Genomic DNA, 18377 nt, shown 5'->3' with positions numbered 1-18377 from the left:
CCTGCAGAGTCGCTGATAGAGCCCAGCTTATGGTGGCTCAGGCACTGCCCCCAAGCCCACCAGACCCCTGAGCTGGAGAGTACCATTTCCTGCTACAGTCATAAATGTCCTCCTGTGTGACCTTCCCAAAATGGAGGGTAAAGTCAGGAAATATGTCTTCATTTGATTCCTCACATTGATATGTACAGGAGTCCTTCTCAGGCAAGAGACAAAAAGATGACTGGATTTTTAAATAAGATTCTTTGTGGGATTTATGTTGCATTCAGCGAAGGCTAGAGAGAATGTATTCCTGCTACTCTTAGTTTTAATGTAACACTTAGAAGCTCTTTAGGAAGTCCGACACTGTTAAATCCAAATAGTTGCTACCCTGGTCCTTCTATGTGTTTTGTTTGTTTTTGTTTTTTGTGATGCTGTGGACTGAACCCAGGGCCTTGTGCATGCAAGGCAAGCACTCTACCACTGAGCTGTATTCCCATCCCCTTCTATGTGTTTTTACACACACAACCCCTGCCTGAGAGAAATCTCATTGCAAAATAAACAGAATCGGCTATTTAATAAGTGATTTGCTGGGAATATTTCAAATTAATTACCTCTGAAAGTGAGAAATACATACTTGCCATTCATGGCAGAAATAAGTACATTTCAGAATTAAGGAAAATTTTTGTTATACGGATGAAAATAAGAATTAACAGTGAATATCCTTGCCCAGCACTGTGGGGAACACATTCCAGCCACATGGGTAACTGAGGCAGGAGGATTCAAGTTGGAGACCAGCCTAGGGAATACACAGTGAATGGCCTCCTATGTCACTCCCCTAGTAACTCACTTGTGATCTGGATGGAGCATGAGTTGGGGTTCTAACCCTAGAATATTCAACTCTTTTCTTTTCTTTTTTTTTTTTTTTTCTATACTGAGGATTGAACCCTGGGTGCCCTACCACTAAGCTGCCTTTTAATTTTTATTTTGAGGCAGGGCCTCACTAAGTTGCCCAGGCTGGCATCTAACTTGACACCCTCCTCCTGAGTAGCTGGGATTTCAGGCACACACCACTGCATTCAGTTGATATCTGTTTGTATATACAAAAAGTAGAGAGCCACATAACTCAAACATGCTGGATTTTTATACATGTTACTTTAGGGGTACTATTAGACCTTCCTTTTTACAACTAATAATCTTCAAAATACTTGTATTTTGAAAAATCTGTCTTTATTCCTTCCCCATTGTGTAGTCTTGCTAATTATGTTTTTATTGAATTACTGGATAGTACATGGATATTTATTATATTTTATGGAGAACATTTGGATAGATTCAACATCCAGGGTTTTAATATTGGGTTTTGAGCAGATCATTTTCAGTATAAGTTCCCAGAAGTTTTTTTTTGGTTGCCCCCAAAGCAATGCTGTGCTTGTCCAGCTCGCCTTGACTTGCATGTGCTCACTGTGCTCTGCCTCTTCACTCCACAGATCCTCACAATTCCTGTGAAGGCCGTGATCGCCGTGGGCTCCCTGACCGGCTTCCCAAAGCAGATGGTTCTTCCTCCGTCCTTCAAAGTAAGACACTTAATTTACAGATTTGTTCTGGCTAATTTTTTTCCTTAGCCTTTACCTCTGTGTTTCTAGGACTCAACAGTTGTTATAAGGTAAGAATGAACCAGATTCTTTAGAAAAGGAATAAGAAATGGTCCCTTCCATCAAGAAGTGTTCAATCTATGAAGGGAAATTGGCTCTCTTCAGGGATGCACGGCAACGTTCGAAGGTTGCCCTGAGAAAGATGGCGAGGAGAGGCTGAGAGAGAAGTGCACATCTGATCCCCAAGTGCTGTGGGACTGGCATGGAGCATCCAGCTGGAGTGCACGGGGTGGGAAATCATGCACAGGCCAGGCCAGCCTTGCAGAGATGCAGAGGCAGTGCGCTCTGTGGTGGGTTCAGGCAGTGGTGGGTTGTCCAGCCTAGTGAGGATGGACATAGAGGATAGAATGACATGTCAGAGCCACAGCATGAGAAGTAGGTGTATTTATGTGCAGGGGAATCCAGAGTTTTGAGTAGAGGCTTAACATGGTCAAAGCTGAACTCTAAAGATTGTCTCTGAGGCAGAAGGAAACGCAGGATGCATGTGGAATTTACTGTGGAGTGCCTTGGGCCGACCCAGAGCCTGGTTGGGTCCACAGGAAACTGGGTGCAGTGAAAGAGGGCTAGGCAGAGGGGGGACGCCCTTTCCTGCCTCTGTCTGGACTGCTCCCGCTCGTCTGCCTTCAAACAACTGCATATCTTCATGAATTGGTTCCATTGTCATCTCCATCACCTTTCCAGAGGCTTTCTCCTTTTTAAGCCATGACCTTTCAACTTTAATTTGTGCACTTTAAAATATATACATATATATATATATATAAATATATATATATTCTTTTTGATTATACATGACAGTAGAGTATTTTGCAATGTATCATGTATCCAAAAGTACCTTGTTCTCTCCTTCAATTACCTTCTCAGTCAGTCATCTCCTTAATCTTTGTGTAAATCCCAGGAGACTGAGGTGGTTCAGTGGCAGAGTACTTTGCCTGGCACACATGAGGTCCTAGCACCGCAAAAAAGTAAAAAAAAAAAAAAAAAAAAAAAAAAAAAAAAAAAAAAAAAAATCCCAGAAGAGGATAATTAGTTTAAGAGAGATCATAAAAAGGCCCGCAGGGGAGTAAAGAGGAAGTATCTGTATAAAATAAGGCATCAGTTTAGGGCTGTTCAGCTCAAGCTCTCAAAAGACTTTAGATGGTCTCAGGACCAAATATTTGCTTGCAATTACAAATTAACATATTACCAGATTCTTTCAATCTCTTTGTCAGAGGAAGGATGGAAACAATACCTGAGTAAAAAAATATTTCAGAAAATTAGTGCTTAATACTTTATGTTTGGGTAGAATTACCAAGGGAAATTTTTGTCTGTTACCTGTTTGGATGCCCACTGCACCCCTGAGAGATGAGGATGGCAGTTATCACCAGGGACTAAGGTTCTTCCCACCTCAGCCCACAGACCCTGCCCTCTGGGGTCCTTCTGGTGTGTTTTCTCACTAGCCTGGAAATGAGGAGTATTGGTCCCAGTGTCACCTTCACCCAACTCTTCACTGGCACATTCTTAACTTCTGTAGCCTTTTAATTCTAAATGTTAAAAAAGTGCATTTGCCATTTTAGAGAATTCCTTAGGTGGGTAGGAATCACATGCACCAAAAGATAAAATTCTGTGTTCACCAAAAGAAAGTGTAAGATTATAATATTCTTATTGAGGATTATTTAAATCATTTTTCATTTAAAATGTGGCACAAAATCATAACAAGAAACTTGCAACTAGTAAGCATAGTCATTGATTTTTTTTAGTAATTTAATCTGTGTGCTGCTTTGATAAGATACATTATAACCTATTTTAAAAGATAACCTGATTTATCTTTGATAGTTCAAGTAATGCTTTTATTATTTTTTTTAAAGACAGTCTTTTAAGAAAAAACTGTGTTTTTGTCTTGTTTGATTTTATGTTTTAGAATTCAGTTATTTTGGGGCAGCCCTGCCTTGATAGAAACAAACCTTGCTTAACAAACTGAGAGTGCCTGTCCCTTAAAGCTACCTCGTTTGTACCTGCTTGGCTGTCTCAGTATGTCAGCTACGTATTGAATGTTTTCATGTTAATTCCTTCTACAGACTCCTCGTCTGAAGTGTGTTGGTAAAATGCTATAAAAACAGCAACAAAGGTTTGGGGGGTTTCGGTGGGGCATTTGTTTTTGTTTTCCTCTCAATTACAAATTTAGAAATTATCAACTGATGAATGTCTTTTGGGCTATGGTTTCTTGGGAATATGCTTGTCAGCTCCAAAGTGTGTGATCTTGGAAAAGCACACCATACACAACTGAGTTTGAGTTTTCTTTTCTTTCTTCCTACAGGGGAAAATAGTTCATCAAAGTTTAAATATTATGAATTCCTTCTCACAGAAGGTAAAGATACAACAAATACAATCTTTGTCAGAAGATGTGCGATTTTACTACAAATGATTATGGGGTAACAGGGAAGACTTGGAGCCAGGGAAAAAGTCAAAGGTTTGGAAACATTACATTTGAGAATTACCCCCATGACTGTTTTGATATTGTGCCCCTCCATGGGGACTCATGGTTCTCATATGCCTCTTTGTAGATTGCAAACATTTACTTTGATCCTGGACTGCAGTGTGGGGACCATTGCTACATTGGCTGGCCTTTTCTATTCAAATGTAAGTTCCTTGCTCTTCCTCTGCTGCCTTCATCCCCCAAACAGACTCTTTTAATCAAAGCCTCCCTCTTTCAAAGTCCACCCCTGTGTTTGGCACATGGAAGCCTTTCCAGGGAAGTGGACAGGTGGTGCAGTGTGGAGCGAGTCCTCATCACCTGTTTCCCTTGTAGCTGAACCCAAGGTGCAGCCCAGGGTGGCCATGCAGGAGGATGCGTAGAAGGCCGACTGGGATTCCCACCAGATTTTATTCAAAGCCTAGATGGGAATAAAGGAAAGTTCAGGCCACAGGTGAGTGGGGTTGCCACAGGTGTTTAGCATCTCAGCTGTAAATGTCACTGCATTTTTCTATGAGGTTACTTTTCTTTATAGCTAAGGAAATATGCCTGATCTTCAGAAGGTTGTTAGTGAGACATCTTAAATTACCATTGCTCAGAAATGTACACACTACCTTATTTCTCCTTTCTCCTCTGCTTACTGAGTTCCTTGCTGTTCCTCTGCTGCCTTTATCCTCCAAACAGACTCTTTTAATCAAAGCCTCCCTCTTTCAAAGTCCACCCCTGTGTTTGGCACGTGGAAGCCTTTCCAGGGAAGTGGACAGGCGGTACAGTGTGGAGCTTTCTTAAAACTAAAAAAAAAAAAAAAATCTGATATTGTCATTATGAGGGAGACTACCTTGTTCTCCTTAGACACAGTCATTTGCATAAGAAGAAAAAGTTTTTTACCTGCCACTGGCCTGTGAAAGACAAAGAAAAACCCCTACCTTTACTCCCAGGGCAGGAGACCCAGTATGAATCTTATTCCTTGAGACCCAGTGTGTATTTTATTCCTTTCAAAGTGCTGGGCTGTTGGGGAGGGCCCAAGTCAGATGGCTCCCCATTGTGTCTTTGGCAGGTAGAAAATATGCACATGACAGCCAGGCACGGTGGCACACATCTATAATCACAGAGACTTGGGAGGCTGAGGGGAGAGGATGAAAAGTTACAGACCAGCCTTGGCAACAGATCTTGTCTCAAAATTTTAAAAAATAAATAAATAGAACTGGGGATATAGCTCAGTAGTAGAGCACCACTGAATTCAATTCCCAGTTCTACAAAAAAGAAAAAAAAATTTTTTAAACATGCTAATGGCAAATTAGTACAGCATCTGAATTCAAAAGCAAAGATATAATTATTTGGTACTATAGAAATTAGATCTTTTCATATACTTAAGAAAAGCATTTGTCTATAATAATAAAATAATGAAAAGTGTTCTTCTTAATTGGCTAATTTGAAATATATTTGTCAGAACATAGATATTTCAACTCAAGAGTAATATAAAGTTCTCAAACCATTACCAGTTGAATCTGAGGGTTTGTTTTTCTAAACTATCTGCTGCAAAAAAGCTTTTTTTAAGTCAAAAGAAAGCTAGGGCTGGGGTTGTGGCTCAGCAGTAGAGGGCTCACCTAGCATGTGCAAGGCCTGGGTTCCATCCTCAGCACCACATAAAAATAAATAAAATAAAGGTAATGTGCCAACTACAACTAAAAAATAAATAAATATATAAAAAAAAAGAAAGCTAAATTTTTTACTTTAAAATAGTTAAAATGAGTAAAGGAGACTTCTGATAGATTGGCAAGGAGCTCACCAAAGCTGTCCTTTGTAGCCTGTTTCTCCACAGGCTTGTGAAGTGCACGGGGTTTCAGATCTCAACACCAGTTATGAATGAATGACTCACAGTGGTGGCCTGGGCTCAGCAGCCCCAGGGACCTCTCCACGTCACCAGCAAATGCTGGCCTTGCCTGCCATGTGCTCCCTGCTCCTGCCTTTATGTTCCCTCGTCACTGTGTGAGAGAATGTCTTCTAGTGTTCTCATGAAGCCTATACTCTCAGTGTCCAGTGATACCAGTTTGATAGCGTTGGATTTAAATGAGCTCCAGTATTTGGTCCCAGGGTTGTAACCCCAGTTATAATTAGTTCTAAGTTCTGGACAGCTGGCTTATAAACACTCATAAGTAGGGAATTATTCAAATGAGGGTTACTCAGAACCCTCACATTTTTCCTCTTCGACTGACATCTTCATTACATGTGAGGATTTTGTTTGGGTTTATTTCAAGGGCCAAAAGAATCCCATGCCAGGCAATGCACTGCTGTCTCGTTAGTTCTGGTGAAGATATTCCTAGCACCTGGCCATGGTGTCCAGATCTTTCCCCCAGGCATAGATCCTTTAGGGTCCCATCACAACATATACAACCTTTATGTGCTTGTCTTCTCTATATGTTGTCTAATGCTGTCCAGCTTTTTACTGAATTTATAAGTAAAAAAGATTTTTCAAGCTTTACACAGATTGCACTAACACTATTAGAACTGTTCCTAAGATTGTCAACCTTTACACGCTCAGTGTGAAGTACAGATGATCGCTGTATGTCAAAACAGACATCATTCTGTGGCATTAAAAACTTGGTAAACCAGCGTGGTAGCGCATGCCTTTAATCCCAGCAGCTCGGGAGGCTGAGGCGGGAGGATCATGAGTTCAAAGCCAGCCTCAGCAAAAGTAAGGTGCTAAGCAACTCAGTGAGACCCTGTCTCTAAATAAAATACAAAATAGGGCTGAAGATGTGGCTCAGTAGTTGAGTGCCCCTGCCTGAGTTCAATCCCCAGTACCCCCACCCCTCCAAAAACAAACAAACAAAAAACTTGCTAAGATATAAGAGCAGATAAACCTGTATATTTTGGAGTCATCCAGAACAAATTTTCTCAAGTACACGAGTCTTGTAGAGTTTCTTATGCTCAGAAAACTCACATATTTCATTGTGATACAGTGATATACGAATTGTTTTTCTAGATTGAGTGCTATATTTGAAGTAAATACAGACCTTCAAAAAAATATAATATCAAAAATCACTGCCGAGCTCTCCTGGCCTTCCATACTTAGCTCCCCCCGGCACTTGAAGTTCCCATTCACCAATACAAACTGCTCTTCAGTAAGTATTCCAGGTGACTTTGAGTTTTATAAATGTGCACTAGCATTGTAGAGTAGTCACTCTTAACCTGAAAACCCAGTTGTATATTTCTGGAATGGATATTGCAAAGTTTAGCAGTTTAGAGAAGTGTGTGGTGAGAAGATTGTGGGTGCAGGGTAGAGGGTGCCAAGCCCTGGGCTCTGCCACCAATAGTGACCTACTCACCACGAGAAGGCAGTAAGCTCATCACTGCTATAAGAACTAATAATATAATTTTATTCTTGATGTAGAAACCTTTCATCTAATGTTTCATTGTTTTGTTTAAGGAAGAAGAGATTACCTTAGAAAATCCTGCAGATGTTCCTGTCTATGTTCAGGTTATTCCTCTGGCTTTATATTCCAACCCTTCAGTCTTTGTAGATAAATTAGTCTCAAGGTAAGCATTGCTTTAAATGTCAAATGTTTCTACATGGTGTTATATAGAAATTAACTAAAACTTCATTGCATCTTTATTCAGATTAATTAAAACTGTATTGTAGCTCATACTGCTAGTAATAGATTTAACTTAGATTCTGGATCTGTAAAGTTGAGAGAGGGTTCTGGGGAGAGGAGTTGATATTGCATTAAGCATCTAGAAAAGCTTTCCGTCTCAGGCAGTGTGAGTCTTCCCTCCTGACAAATTTGTGAAGAGAAAGCAGCTAGAACCTTTGAAACATTTTTATTGTAAAAAGTGAACAAGATATTAATTACAAGATGCGGCCTTTAACATTTTGGGATCAAGTGTAAACTTTATCCCCAAACCTACTGAAAGATAATTAGCAAATAAAACACAGACTTGATTAGTATTCCACAATCTCCTTAATTATGAAGCTGTTTATGAAGATGTCTTTATACATTTTTTTATTTCAGGTTTAACTTGAGTAAGACAGCAAAGATAGATTTGAGAACACTAGAATTTCAAGTCTACAGAAACACTGTAAGTATCCAGAGGCCTGCTATGGCGTAGTGTCAACAGTGAAATGTGAAAGAAACCTGTGGCCACCTTCCAGTGTAGCTGAAGGGGAGTTACTGAAGAGGTCAGAACAGCCCGATGATTATGTTAAATGCAGAGAAACTGGGAAGAGTGGGTGGGATTTAGATGAAGGTAAGGGCTGCACTGAGCAGAAAGTTCCTTTTCGTGAGCATTAAACAACCAACCCCTGAAGGTTTGTCATAGTAGCTACCAGAAGTTCTAAGACTACATATACAGATGAAGCATAATTTATTTTGATTAAGCATCAAAATATTGAGCTTGATCATTTATATTTTCTTCTGGCTGCTTTCTAATAAGATTGCAAGCTCCCTGAATTCACAACCTGTGGCTGGCTGTATCTGTGCTTGGCACAGGTATCCACGGCTTTTGCTCAGTAGTCATCTTGAATAAATAAGCCCACACATAAACCGGCTTGTTCTAGGAACCAGGGCTGTTTTTTCTCATCCAGATTGGATGCCCACAAACCATCCTTTGGAAGGCTTTACTGTGGAGGATGGCAGCCCTGGGAGCCATGGCTCCTGCAGAGTGAGGGCCACCTCTTGGCCTCCAGAACCTTTGTCCTTACCATCATCATTCATGACAACTGCGGATTAGGAATTGCTCATTAGCTTTGTCAAATCAGATATCTTGTAGTTCTTGAAATATTGTGGTCTTTCCCATAGCTTCACCTTTTGATGGCTGAACCCCTAGACTGATGTTCAGACAGACATGTATTCTAGTTTTGAACCTTTATCTTGGAATCTTTTTGTACTTTGCTTTTCTCACCTGTAAAATGTCAGTGTGACCAACTATTATTGGAGGTTATCAAGAAGAATAACCAGAACTTTGTTTCCTCTGCTTTTAAAAGGAGAAAATACACAATAAGAAGTAAATGAGCTAATATTCATCTTTTAAAAAAAAAATTGCATACAAGTAGTATTTGGAAAAACAAATGAAATATAGACCTTTAAAATTTGTTCTAAGAAAATTCTAGGGGAGATCCTGAGAAGAGCTTAGGATAAATTCTATCCCAGTTTTTTACACTGCTGTGGAATTGTGTTCTCAAAATATTTGGTCTTGCAACTCCCTTAGAGTCCTAAAATTATTAAAGGGCCTAGAGAGGTTTCTTTTTTATGAATTACATATTTTAATATTTTACCATATTAGAAATTAAAACTGGGAAATCTTTGGAAGATTGATTTCATTCATTTAAAATAACAAACCTATTCCATTTAACAGATAACATGAAAATGTTGTCGATGTTAACATTATTTTTAAAAATTTAGTTTGCAAGAAGGGGTTGTTTACCTTTTTGCAAATCTTAGTAATGGCTCTCTGATTTACCAAACAAGTAGATTCTTATATCTGCTTCATTCAGTGTCATGATGCATGGTTTTGTTGAAGGGTATGATAAAAATATACCTGATCCAGGCGCAGTGGCTCATGCCTGTAATCCCAGCAGTTTGTGAGGCTGAGGCAGGAGCCTCACAAGTTTGAGGCCAGCCTCAGCAACCTAGAAAGGCCCTACACAACTTGATGAGACGCTGTCAAAATTTTTTTAAAAAGGGCTGGAGATATGACTCAGCGATAGCCAAGTGTTGCGAGCCCTTCTCTTAGAAGTTGTAAACTTGATCTTAAAAATCAGAAATGTGTCTTTATGTGTGAAGTATGGGTTCTTTAATTTTTTTAAAAAATGTTTTTTAACTATTTATTGCTGGCCATCAAAGCGTAATATTTTAGATACTAAATTAAGCTACACTTTTAAAATTTAAAGCTTCAAATCAAGTGTTTATAAAGTAGCAACTATGTGGCTAGTTTTCAAAATAAAATTCAAGGAAAGATTGATACGAATTGGAAATATGGTTGCAAATAAAACATTTGCTGCAACCTGAAGCCTCTGCAGTTGGTTCCCATCAAAGGAAGGAGTGATGGCAGTGACCGGGGCAGCACTGTGAGGGTCTGGGGTGCCAATCGTCATTGTGCTTGTTTGCTTTGTGCTGACGCATCCAGCTATTCATCTTAGTTCTGTTTCCTTTTCTATGATGTTTTGTATTTAAGATTAAAAATATCTATATATGAGAATAAATGCCTCACACAAACATGAGGACTCGGATGGCCTGGGAGCAAAGCCCATTTGGGGATTTACACAGAATGTGAAGGACGTCACTGGCTCCTCATCCCTGAGTGCAGCTGACCTGCCTAAATCGTGAAGGGCACAGCCATTTGCATGTTTAATCAGTTTGAGGAACTACTGGGCTCTAGATGGGGTAAGGGAAAAACATTTTCCAGAAAATATCTATCTTAATGACTCCTATTTGTTTACCCACTGATTCAAGGTTCATCCACTGCAGAGTTCAACAGGATTTACCGAGGGCCTCTCTCGACATTTAATTTTAAACCTAATTTTAAAACCTGGAGAAAAGAAATATGTCAAAGTAAAATTTACTCCAATTCACAACAGAACTGTTTCTTCATTAATCATAGTGAGGTAGGTTCTGTGGTCTAGGTATGGATTGAATTTTTAGTATTTACATCAAAGTCCTTATGTTTATCCTTCAAAAATGTAAGTAGTATGTTACTGAAGTATCATGTGTGACTCTTAAGAGTAACAAACTTTTGCTTTTCTTTATGTATTTAAAATTTTACACCCTTAAAATTCAGTGTATAAATTTGTATGACATGGGTTACAACATAACTGTAGAAATTATTGATCAAAAGATTGTGCAGATTTAGTGGGAGAAAAAAATCTGTGATTTTTGATCTCATCTAGAAATAACCTGACTGTGATGGATGCTGTGATGGTCCAGGGACAAGGAACAACTGAGAACTTGAGGGTGGCAGGCAAGCTTCCAGGCCCAGGAAGCTCCTTATGCTTCAAAATCACAGAAGCATTGTTAAAAGATTGTACAGTTGTGGCAATATGTAAATCAATGGTTGTGCAACTGATGTGATTCTGCAATCTGTATATGGGGAAAAAATGGGAGTTCATATCCCACTTGAATCAAAGTGTGAAATATGATATATCAAGAACAATGTAATGTTTTGAACAACCTACAATAAAAATTAATTTAAAAAAAAAAAAAAAAAAAAAAGATTGTACAGACAGTGAGTATTCCTGACAGTGCCGAGGGCACAGATTGCAGCACGCACTTTGAACAGCAAATAATTCCAGGAGTAAGGACAGACCCTCCAGTGCACACCTGTGTATAGTGAAAGGTGCTCAAGCCATTGAGGAAGGCCTGTGTCGTACATTCAGTCTTGTTGATTTGGATCTTAAAAGACTTAAAGTATCAATACTCATTACATACCTTAGATCATTCACTCTTAAGGGTAAAAAGTAAAGTATAATAAAACTTTTGCCATCTAAAATAACATATAAAAGTGGAGTGCTTCCTGACGAGACCTGGGCACTGGCTGGTTTCCTTGGCATGTGGAATACAGCCGTAGTTCATGAAGAATGTGCTTATCCTTTGCACTGGGAGCCTGTGATAGCAACATTTATCCTCACTGCTGATTTTTTTCCTTTAGGTTTAAAACTAAGAGAACCAAATTTCACATTGAAAAGAACGTTTAAAGTAGAGAATACAGGACAACTTCAAGTCCACGTAGAAACCATTGAAATCAGTGGATACTCATGTGAAGGATATGGCTTTAAAGTTGTTAATTGTCAAGAGTTTGCACTAAGTGCCAATGCCTCAAAGGACATAATCATGTTGTAAGTGTTTTCTTATAAGGTGCAGTATAATGAATCACTAACTTCTTACTATCTTTTAATACTAGAGTCAGATACTGCAAAGAAAGATATTTTTGTATTTATAGATAATAAAAGATTTTTATCCACAATTATTCATTTGATTTTTTGTCCACTTAATCTTCAGCTAAGGTATTTCTTTATGTCTTTGTTTTCAAGGTAGTAAAACTTCCTCTGTATCCCAGGTGGATCAGATAATCTTAGAAACCAACTCAGAATTATTTAGCATAAGATGCTGGGATGAGTTTAGTGTCCCAGCCACAGAACAGAGACTTGAACCATACGTGTGTAGTTTTAACTTGCAGACTAAGAATGGGCAATACTTAATTTAGAAGACCATTTTAATGCCTGATTAGTAAGAGTTGTAGGGTTTTGTTGTTGTTGTTGTTGTTGTTGTTGTTGTTGGTTTTGTTTTGGGTACCAGGAATTGAACCCAGAGGTGCTTAACCACATTTTCAGCCCTTTTTAAGTTATATTTTGAAACAGGGTCTTTCAAAGTTGCTTAGGGTTGCTGAGGCTGGCTTTGAACTCAGGATCCTCCTGCCTCAGCCTCTCAAGCTGCTGGGATTACAGGCATGTACCACCATGCCCAGCTTTGCAGCATATTTAACAATTAATTGATAACTAACTTGTTAGTTATGAATTAATTGTTAATTGAATAATAATTTCAAGCCCTTCTGTGATGCTTACTTAATCAGTGGCTAAATTACTACATGTGAGGCTTAATTCTTGACCTAAAAGTACAATGAGGTAATGAAACGCCTATCCTCAAGGTGCGCTCAGGTAACAAAAAATAAGATGATTGTGACAGCAAACTGAGCTGCAGGCAATGAGGAACAGTCCCCAGTTCTAGGGTGGGTTTTTGTTTTGTTCAAGGCATTATTGGGAATGCAGCTTGGATAAAGAAGAGGAAAGGCAAAGAAGCTCAGACACACTTCCTGAATTAATGTCTGAGAAGATTGTTATTCTTTTTTTACATAATTCCTCAAAATTATCCACAGAATGCAATTGTTCCTGATGTTAACCACCTAAGTACCACCCTTAGATTCTGTGCTGAGCCTTTAGGGTTCATGGGGCTGTTGTCAGCTTGAACTACTGTGCTCTGTTGTTTTTTAACTCAGCCTCACTGCCATCCTCTGTTTTAGGTTTACTCCTGATTTCACAGCTTCTAGAGTGATTCGTGAACTGAAGTTTGTGACAACCAGTGGCTCTGAGTTTGTATTTGTGTTAAATGCATCCCTCCCGTACCACATGTTGGCAACCTGTGCAGAGGCCCTCCCCAGGCCCAACTGGGAGCTGGCTCTGTACATCATCATCTCAGGAATAATGAGGTATTGTGTCTTCTTTTGAGGTTGGATTTCATTCATTGATGGACACAACTTATCAGGTCCCTGCTGTGTGCTGGTCACTTTTCTGAGAGCTAGGATGTGCTGCCAGCAAACACAGCTCGGCCCTTGCCACACTGCTATACCAGAAGGAACAGTTAGAGCTCAGCCATCCTCAGTGGCATGTATAAGCATTTACCTTTGAAAGCGGAGAATCAAATTAAGTACCTGTTGATTTCTTTTAAAAAAAATTCATAATTTGCCAGGTACTTGCTGGATTTGGGCATATATACTTAATTATATGCCTAAGCAACATAAAACTGATTATAAATATTTTTAAGTCCCCAGCATCCCATTTTTTAACAACCTATTTCTTTGTATATTTTTGAGAATCAGATATCCTCTCCCAAACTAGTTTACATAGTTACATTGCACAAAGGGGAAAGTTGGCCCAGACAGTTGTAACTCAGATTTTTTTTTCAATAAAAAAAAAAATCATCCTCCAGGTATCCATTCTGATACAAATAATTATTTCCTCTGTGTAAAATTATTTCACTCCATGTAAAATTGCCATTTATAAAAATTTGCGTGCACATTTTTATCCATGACCTTTTGGTTTGGGCCTTGCCCGTTAAGAATTGCTACCAACAGCTTTGTTTTTATATCATACTACACCATACCAAAAACTGTTTAACAGCTAATTTTTTTCTCTTGCACTAACAAACAATCCTCCTGTCCACCTCCTGTACCCTGCAGCGCACTGTTTCTCTTGGTAATTGGAACAGCCTATTTGGAAGCTCAAGGAATTTGGGAGCCATTTCGACGGCGACTATCCTTTGAGGCCTCAAACCCACCCTTTGATGTGGGAAAGCCATTTGACCTCAGGAGAATCGTTGGTATTTCATCTGAAGGAAAGTATGTCACACACTGGCAATCAATTCTCTAGTGGGCATGGATCTGGCTGATATGATTACAAGAAAAACTAAACAAATGTCTTCCTTTCTGCTTGGGAGGAACAAAACCATACTTCTAATTACTTAACACCCTGGTTGCCTTTGGTTACTAAGCGTTCATCCCAGAAGCCATGTCTTTATCGCATTGGTTAAGGTTCAGGTACCCTCTAATCACTGACTTTTCACATAAAGTAATATCTAGAAAGTTGTGGGAATTGTCCCTCGCTTGATGTTTTTTCGCGTGGTTTCTATTTGTGGTGTCTGTTCTGATGGAATAAGTTCTTTTAATATTAGATTTTGTAGGTAACTCTTTGCTGATCTGCAGTGGTCCTTTTTGCAGCTTGAATACACTCAGCTGTGACCCCAGTCACAGTAGGGGGTTCTGTGGAGCAGGAGGCTCCTCATCACGGCCTGGTGCAGGGAATCACAAGCAGTGTGGCTCATCAATGCACCCACATGGAAGCCACAGCAACAGAAACTCAGCTGACGTGGAAAACGTCAGAGCCAAAAGCAGTTCAAGTACCTCGAGCAGGACTTCTGCACAAGCAGCCTCCTCACAGTCGGCAAGCAAGACAAGCCCCCTTGTCTTCAAGGCACACACAGCGCCCCAGGGTCACACAGCGGGCAGAAGGTCCAAAGGGGCAAAGCAGAACCAGCACAGTGGCAAGCACCACGGCCACAGCCCCCTGGAGCAGCATGCACAGCCTCCAGCACCGCCAGTGCCTCAGCACCAGGAGCCACAGACAGAGCGGCTGTCTCCCACCCCCCTCACACACCCCACCAACCCGGAACGTGCCAGCAGCACAAGGCACAGCTTGGAGGACTCGGACATCACCAGTCTCATAGAAGCCATGGACAAAGACTTCGAGCACCATGACTCCCCACCCCTAGAAGTGTTTACAGAGCAGCCGCCATCACCATTGTCAAAAAGCAAAGGTAATCAGTCATCTGTCCCCACGGTCAGAGGAGCAAGCCATGTGAGGGGAAGCCAGGGCAGTCAGGAGGTATCCTGGTGGGGTCTACATGAGCAGCTTCCCTTGCAGGTGCTCTCTGATTCAGGTTTCTCTCTGGGACGGTGTAAGCTATAACATATCACAGTACAGATAGAGGCATCCATTTGTTAAGAAAGATAGCTTTATATAGCTTAGATTCCATCTCAGTCAGAAATTTCTTGAACATCTGCTACTTTCCTTTTCAGCTACCTGTGATTGTTATATTGCTATGATAGATTAATTTTTTTGTTACAATCATTTAAACACAGTGGTAAATGAAGATCATCTGTCTTATAACTCAAAAAAATAGGATTTCGACTCTACTTTAGAGCAGGGGTTGGCAAAATCGGCCCATGGACCAAATCACCATGTTTTTACAAAGTTTTACTGGAATACAGCCTTAGTCATTGTTTGCATATTATCTGTGGCTGCTTTCTTGCTCCAGAGGTAGAATCGCTGCAGGGACAGTTTGGCCCACGCTGCTGAAAACCTACCATCTCGCCTGGCATAGAGCAAGTTTGCCAAGCCTTGCTGTAGAGTTCCGCATTCTATCTTGGCTGCTTGTTTCAGGGGAACTGATTACCCTGAAACCTATTGACCTAAACCACCAGAATTTTCTTCTCTTGTTTCCTCTGGGTTAGGAGTCTGGGTGCAGCTAGCTGGGTCCTCTGGCTGTCTCAGCCTTCAATCAAAGTGTCGGCCGAGGTTAAAATCACCTTAAGATTCCCCTGAAGTTGCTTCCAGGCTCATGCAGGGGGTTGATGGCAGTATTCACTTATTCCCAGGCACAAGGCACTTCTCCCAGTAGGACTAAGGGCCCCGGTTCCTTGCTGGCTATTGCCAGAAGCCTGAGGTGTTTCCTCCAAAGGGCAGCTCAATCGAATGACAATCAGAAGGGCAGGAAAGGACAAATGTTAGCAGCTTGGAAGTCGGTGATGTTGGGAGTGACACCCCATCAGTTCTGTAGTTTTTCAGTTCACTGGACATGTGGTCCAGCCCATTCTCCAAGAGACAGCCCATACTCATATTGCACCAGGGCAGAAGTACTAGGAGGTGGGATGGAAGCCATCTTGGAGGTTCTCGTGCCCCTCAGATAGGTGGGCCACGCCAGACTTCTACAGCCAAAATGAAGAAAACCTATCAGTGACCTCTACTTGTATTTCAACTTTATCCCTTTACAGCATGAACTGTGCATCTTCCTTCCTCTTTGGAGGCAGCTGTGCTAATACATATTACCCCAACCGTATTTAAGTTCCTCCTCACTGGTTCACCAAGGAGTTTTTGCCTTTGTTTGCAGAGGAACAGGAACCTTCGTGGCCCTAAGAGGTGGGGAGAAACCTGACATTCAGTGTCTAGGAGTTTTCCTTTACAGAACATCTTAGTCCTAGTCATGTGAAGACTGGCTACATTGAAATTCCCATGCATTTGTGTTTGTTAAACAGTAAAATGTTCCCTTGAACATTTTTAAGTTCTACAGAAATTCATCCTTCCTTCCTTCCTTCCTTCCTTCTTTCCTTCCTTCCTTCCTTCCTTCCTTCCTTCCTTCCTTCCTTCCTTTTTTTATTAGTGCAAGGAATTGAACCCAGGGATGCTTAACTACTGAGTCACATCCTCAGCCTCCCCTCCTTTTTTAATATATACATATTTTTATTATTTTTTTTAGTTGTAGGTGGATACAATGCCTACATTTTTATTTATTTATTTTTATGTGGTGCTGAGGATCAAACACAGGGCCTCGCACGTGCTCAGCGAGCCTTCTACCTCTGAGCCACAACCCCAGCCCCCCAGCCCTTTTTTATATTCTGTTTAGAGACAGGGTCTTGATAAGTTGCTTAGGGCCTCGCTAAGTTGCTGAGTCTGACTTTGAACTCAGCAATCCTCCTGCCTCAGAAATCCTTTTTTGATTTACCTCTTATTAACAGAAAGTACATATCTTAACTTTTAAGATGAAAAAAAAATGTTCTTTGGCTTTCAGAGTGGTCCTAGAGTACCCTCCTAAGAGCAATCTGCCGATGGAGTGGAGGTTGCACCCTCAGGAGGCAGGGGGCCCGCTACTTAATTTCCTTCCCGCTGTTGCTGTTTGGTAAAAAGGAAGAAGTCAGAATATATTTTGTTTTTCCTTCAATAACTGTTTTTATTGAAGTATAAATGTAGAAAAACAGTCTCTAAAATGGACTTTAGGGCTGAGGATGTAGCTCACCCTCAGTAGAACACTAGCCTAGCACAGGGCCCTGCTTCCATCCCCAGTACTACCACCCCCCCCCAAAAAAAAAATTAACAACTTTGAAAGGTGGACATGGATCTCGGAGTCGCAGAACAGTGTGTGGTAAAACCGTTCTTTCAGCTGGAGAGAGCCTTCATCATTCCTCACAGACTCACCCTGAGCATGTCATTGCGCTTACTTGGAATGTGCACGTATTCTTTTTAGAAGCAGACCATTCTCCCCACCCCGCATCTCAAACAGAAATCCTTGTATTGTCAAGCCCTTGGGGACATTCAGCAGCCTTCCCTTTCAGTTCACGTGTTGATCTCCCTGATCTTGCCTTCCCTGGCTGTCGGCTTGTAGGCCAGCCAGCATTCTCTTCTCCTCCATCTAGCCGCTGTTTCTGGAGGAAGGTGCCCAGGAGTTCCCCCTGTTCACGGTTGGCTGGGCAGGGATGGTCATTACATTCTGCACTTCCTCAGTTTCTCCCACCCAGAACACACAAACTGGACAGAGGCCATTGCTGGATTGAAGGTTAAAATCGGAGAAAGCCCCAAAACCATGCAAGGCTGGTTCTTGGTGTGTGGTGACTAAAGAATGGTGACATCTGCAGTCATTCTACTTTCCAGCCTTGGTGATTTGGTGGGTAGCTTTGTCAAGGGCAGGGAGAGGCAAGGTGGTGCAGTGTCTTGAGGCCAGGTCTCACCATCAGGCAGGCCCAGATTCAACCCTGGCTCTGCCTCTTTCTAGCTGTGTGGCTTTAGAAAAAAATCACCGGTCAGCTGCCACTTGACACCTCAGAATGTAGAGTAGCCTTCACCTGTGCTATAGAGGTAGCTACCACACAGGTGCCTGTCAGGCAGGACATGGTGCTGCTGTCCCTGGTCTGCTGAGGGGGAGGACGCACCAGGAGGCAGCCAGCCTGCAGGAGAGCAGGTGAAGTCACATGTAGCCAGATGC

General features: G+C 41.1%; 1 protein-coding gene across 1 annotated transcript in view; it reads left to right on the top strand.

Moving 5' to 3' along the window:
• The window catches only part of LOC143380027 (transmembrane protein 131-like), a 152403-nt gene that overhangs the window by 68820 nt on the left and 65206 nt on the right, over nt 1–18377 (top strand). Inside the window, 14 exon segments of the mRNA XM_077105160.1 lie at nt 1464–1550; nt 3922–4074; nt 4169–4244; nt 4414–4531; nt 7064–7202; nt 7508–7617; nt 8091–8157; nt 10530–10681; nt 10964–11097; nt 11431–11439; nt 11722–11908; nt 13090–13275; nt 14026–14184; nt 14563–15158. Coding sequence (XP_076961275.1) covers nt 1464–1550; nt 3922–4074; nt 4169–4244; nt 4414–4531; nt 7064–7202; nt 7508–7617; nt 8091–8157; nt 10530–10681; nt 10964–11097; nt 11431–11439; nt 11722–11908; nt 13090–13275; nt 14026–14184; nt 14563–15158 — 2173 coding nt within the window.

This window comes from Callospermophilus lateralis, chromosome 14 (assembly GCF_048772815.1).
Source record: "Callospermophilus lateralis isolate mCalLat2 chromosome 14, mCalLat2.hap1, whole genome shotgun sequence".
Lineage (NCBI taxonomy): Eukaryota > Metazoa > Chordata > Mammalia > Rodentia > Sciuridae > Callospermophilus > Callospermophilus lateralis.
This window is presented reverse-complemented; position numbering and strand designations above follow the sequence as displayed.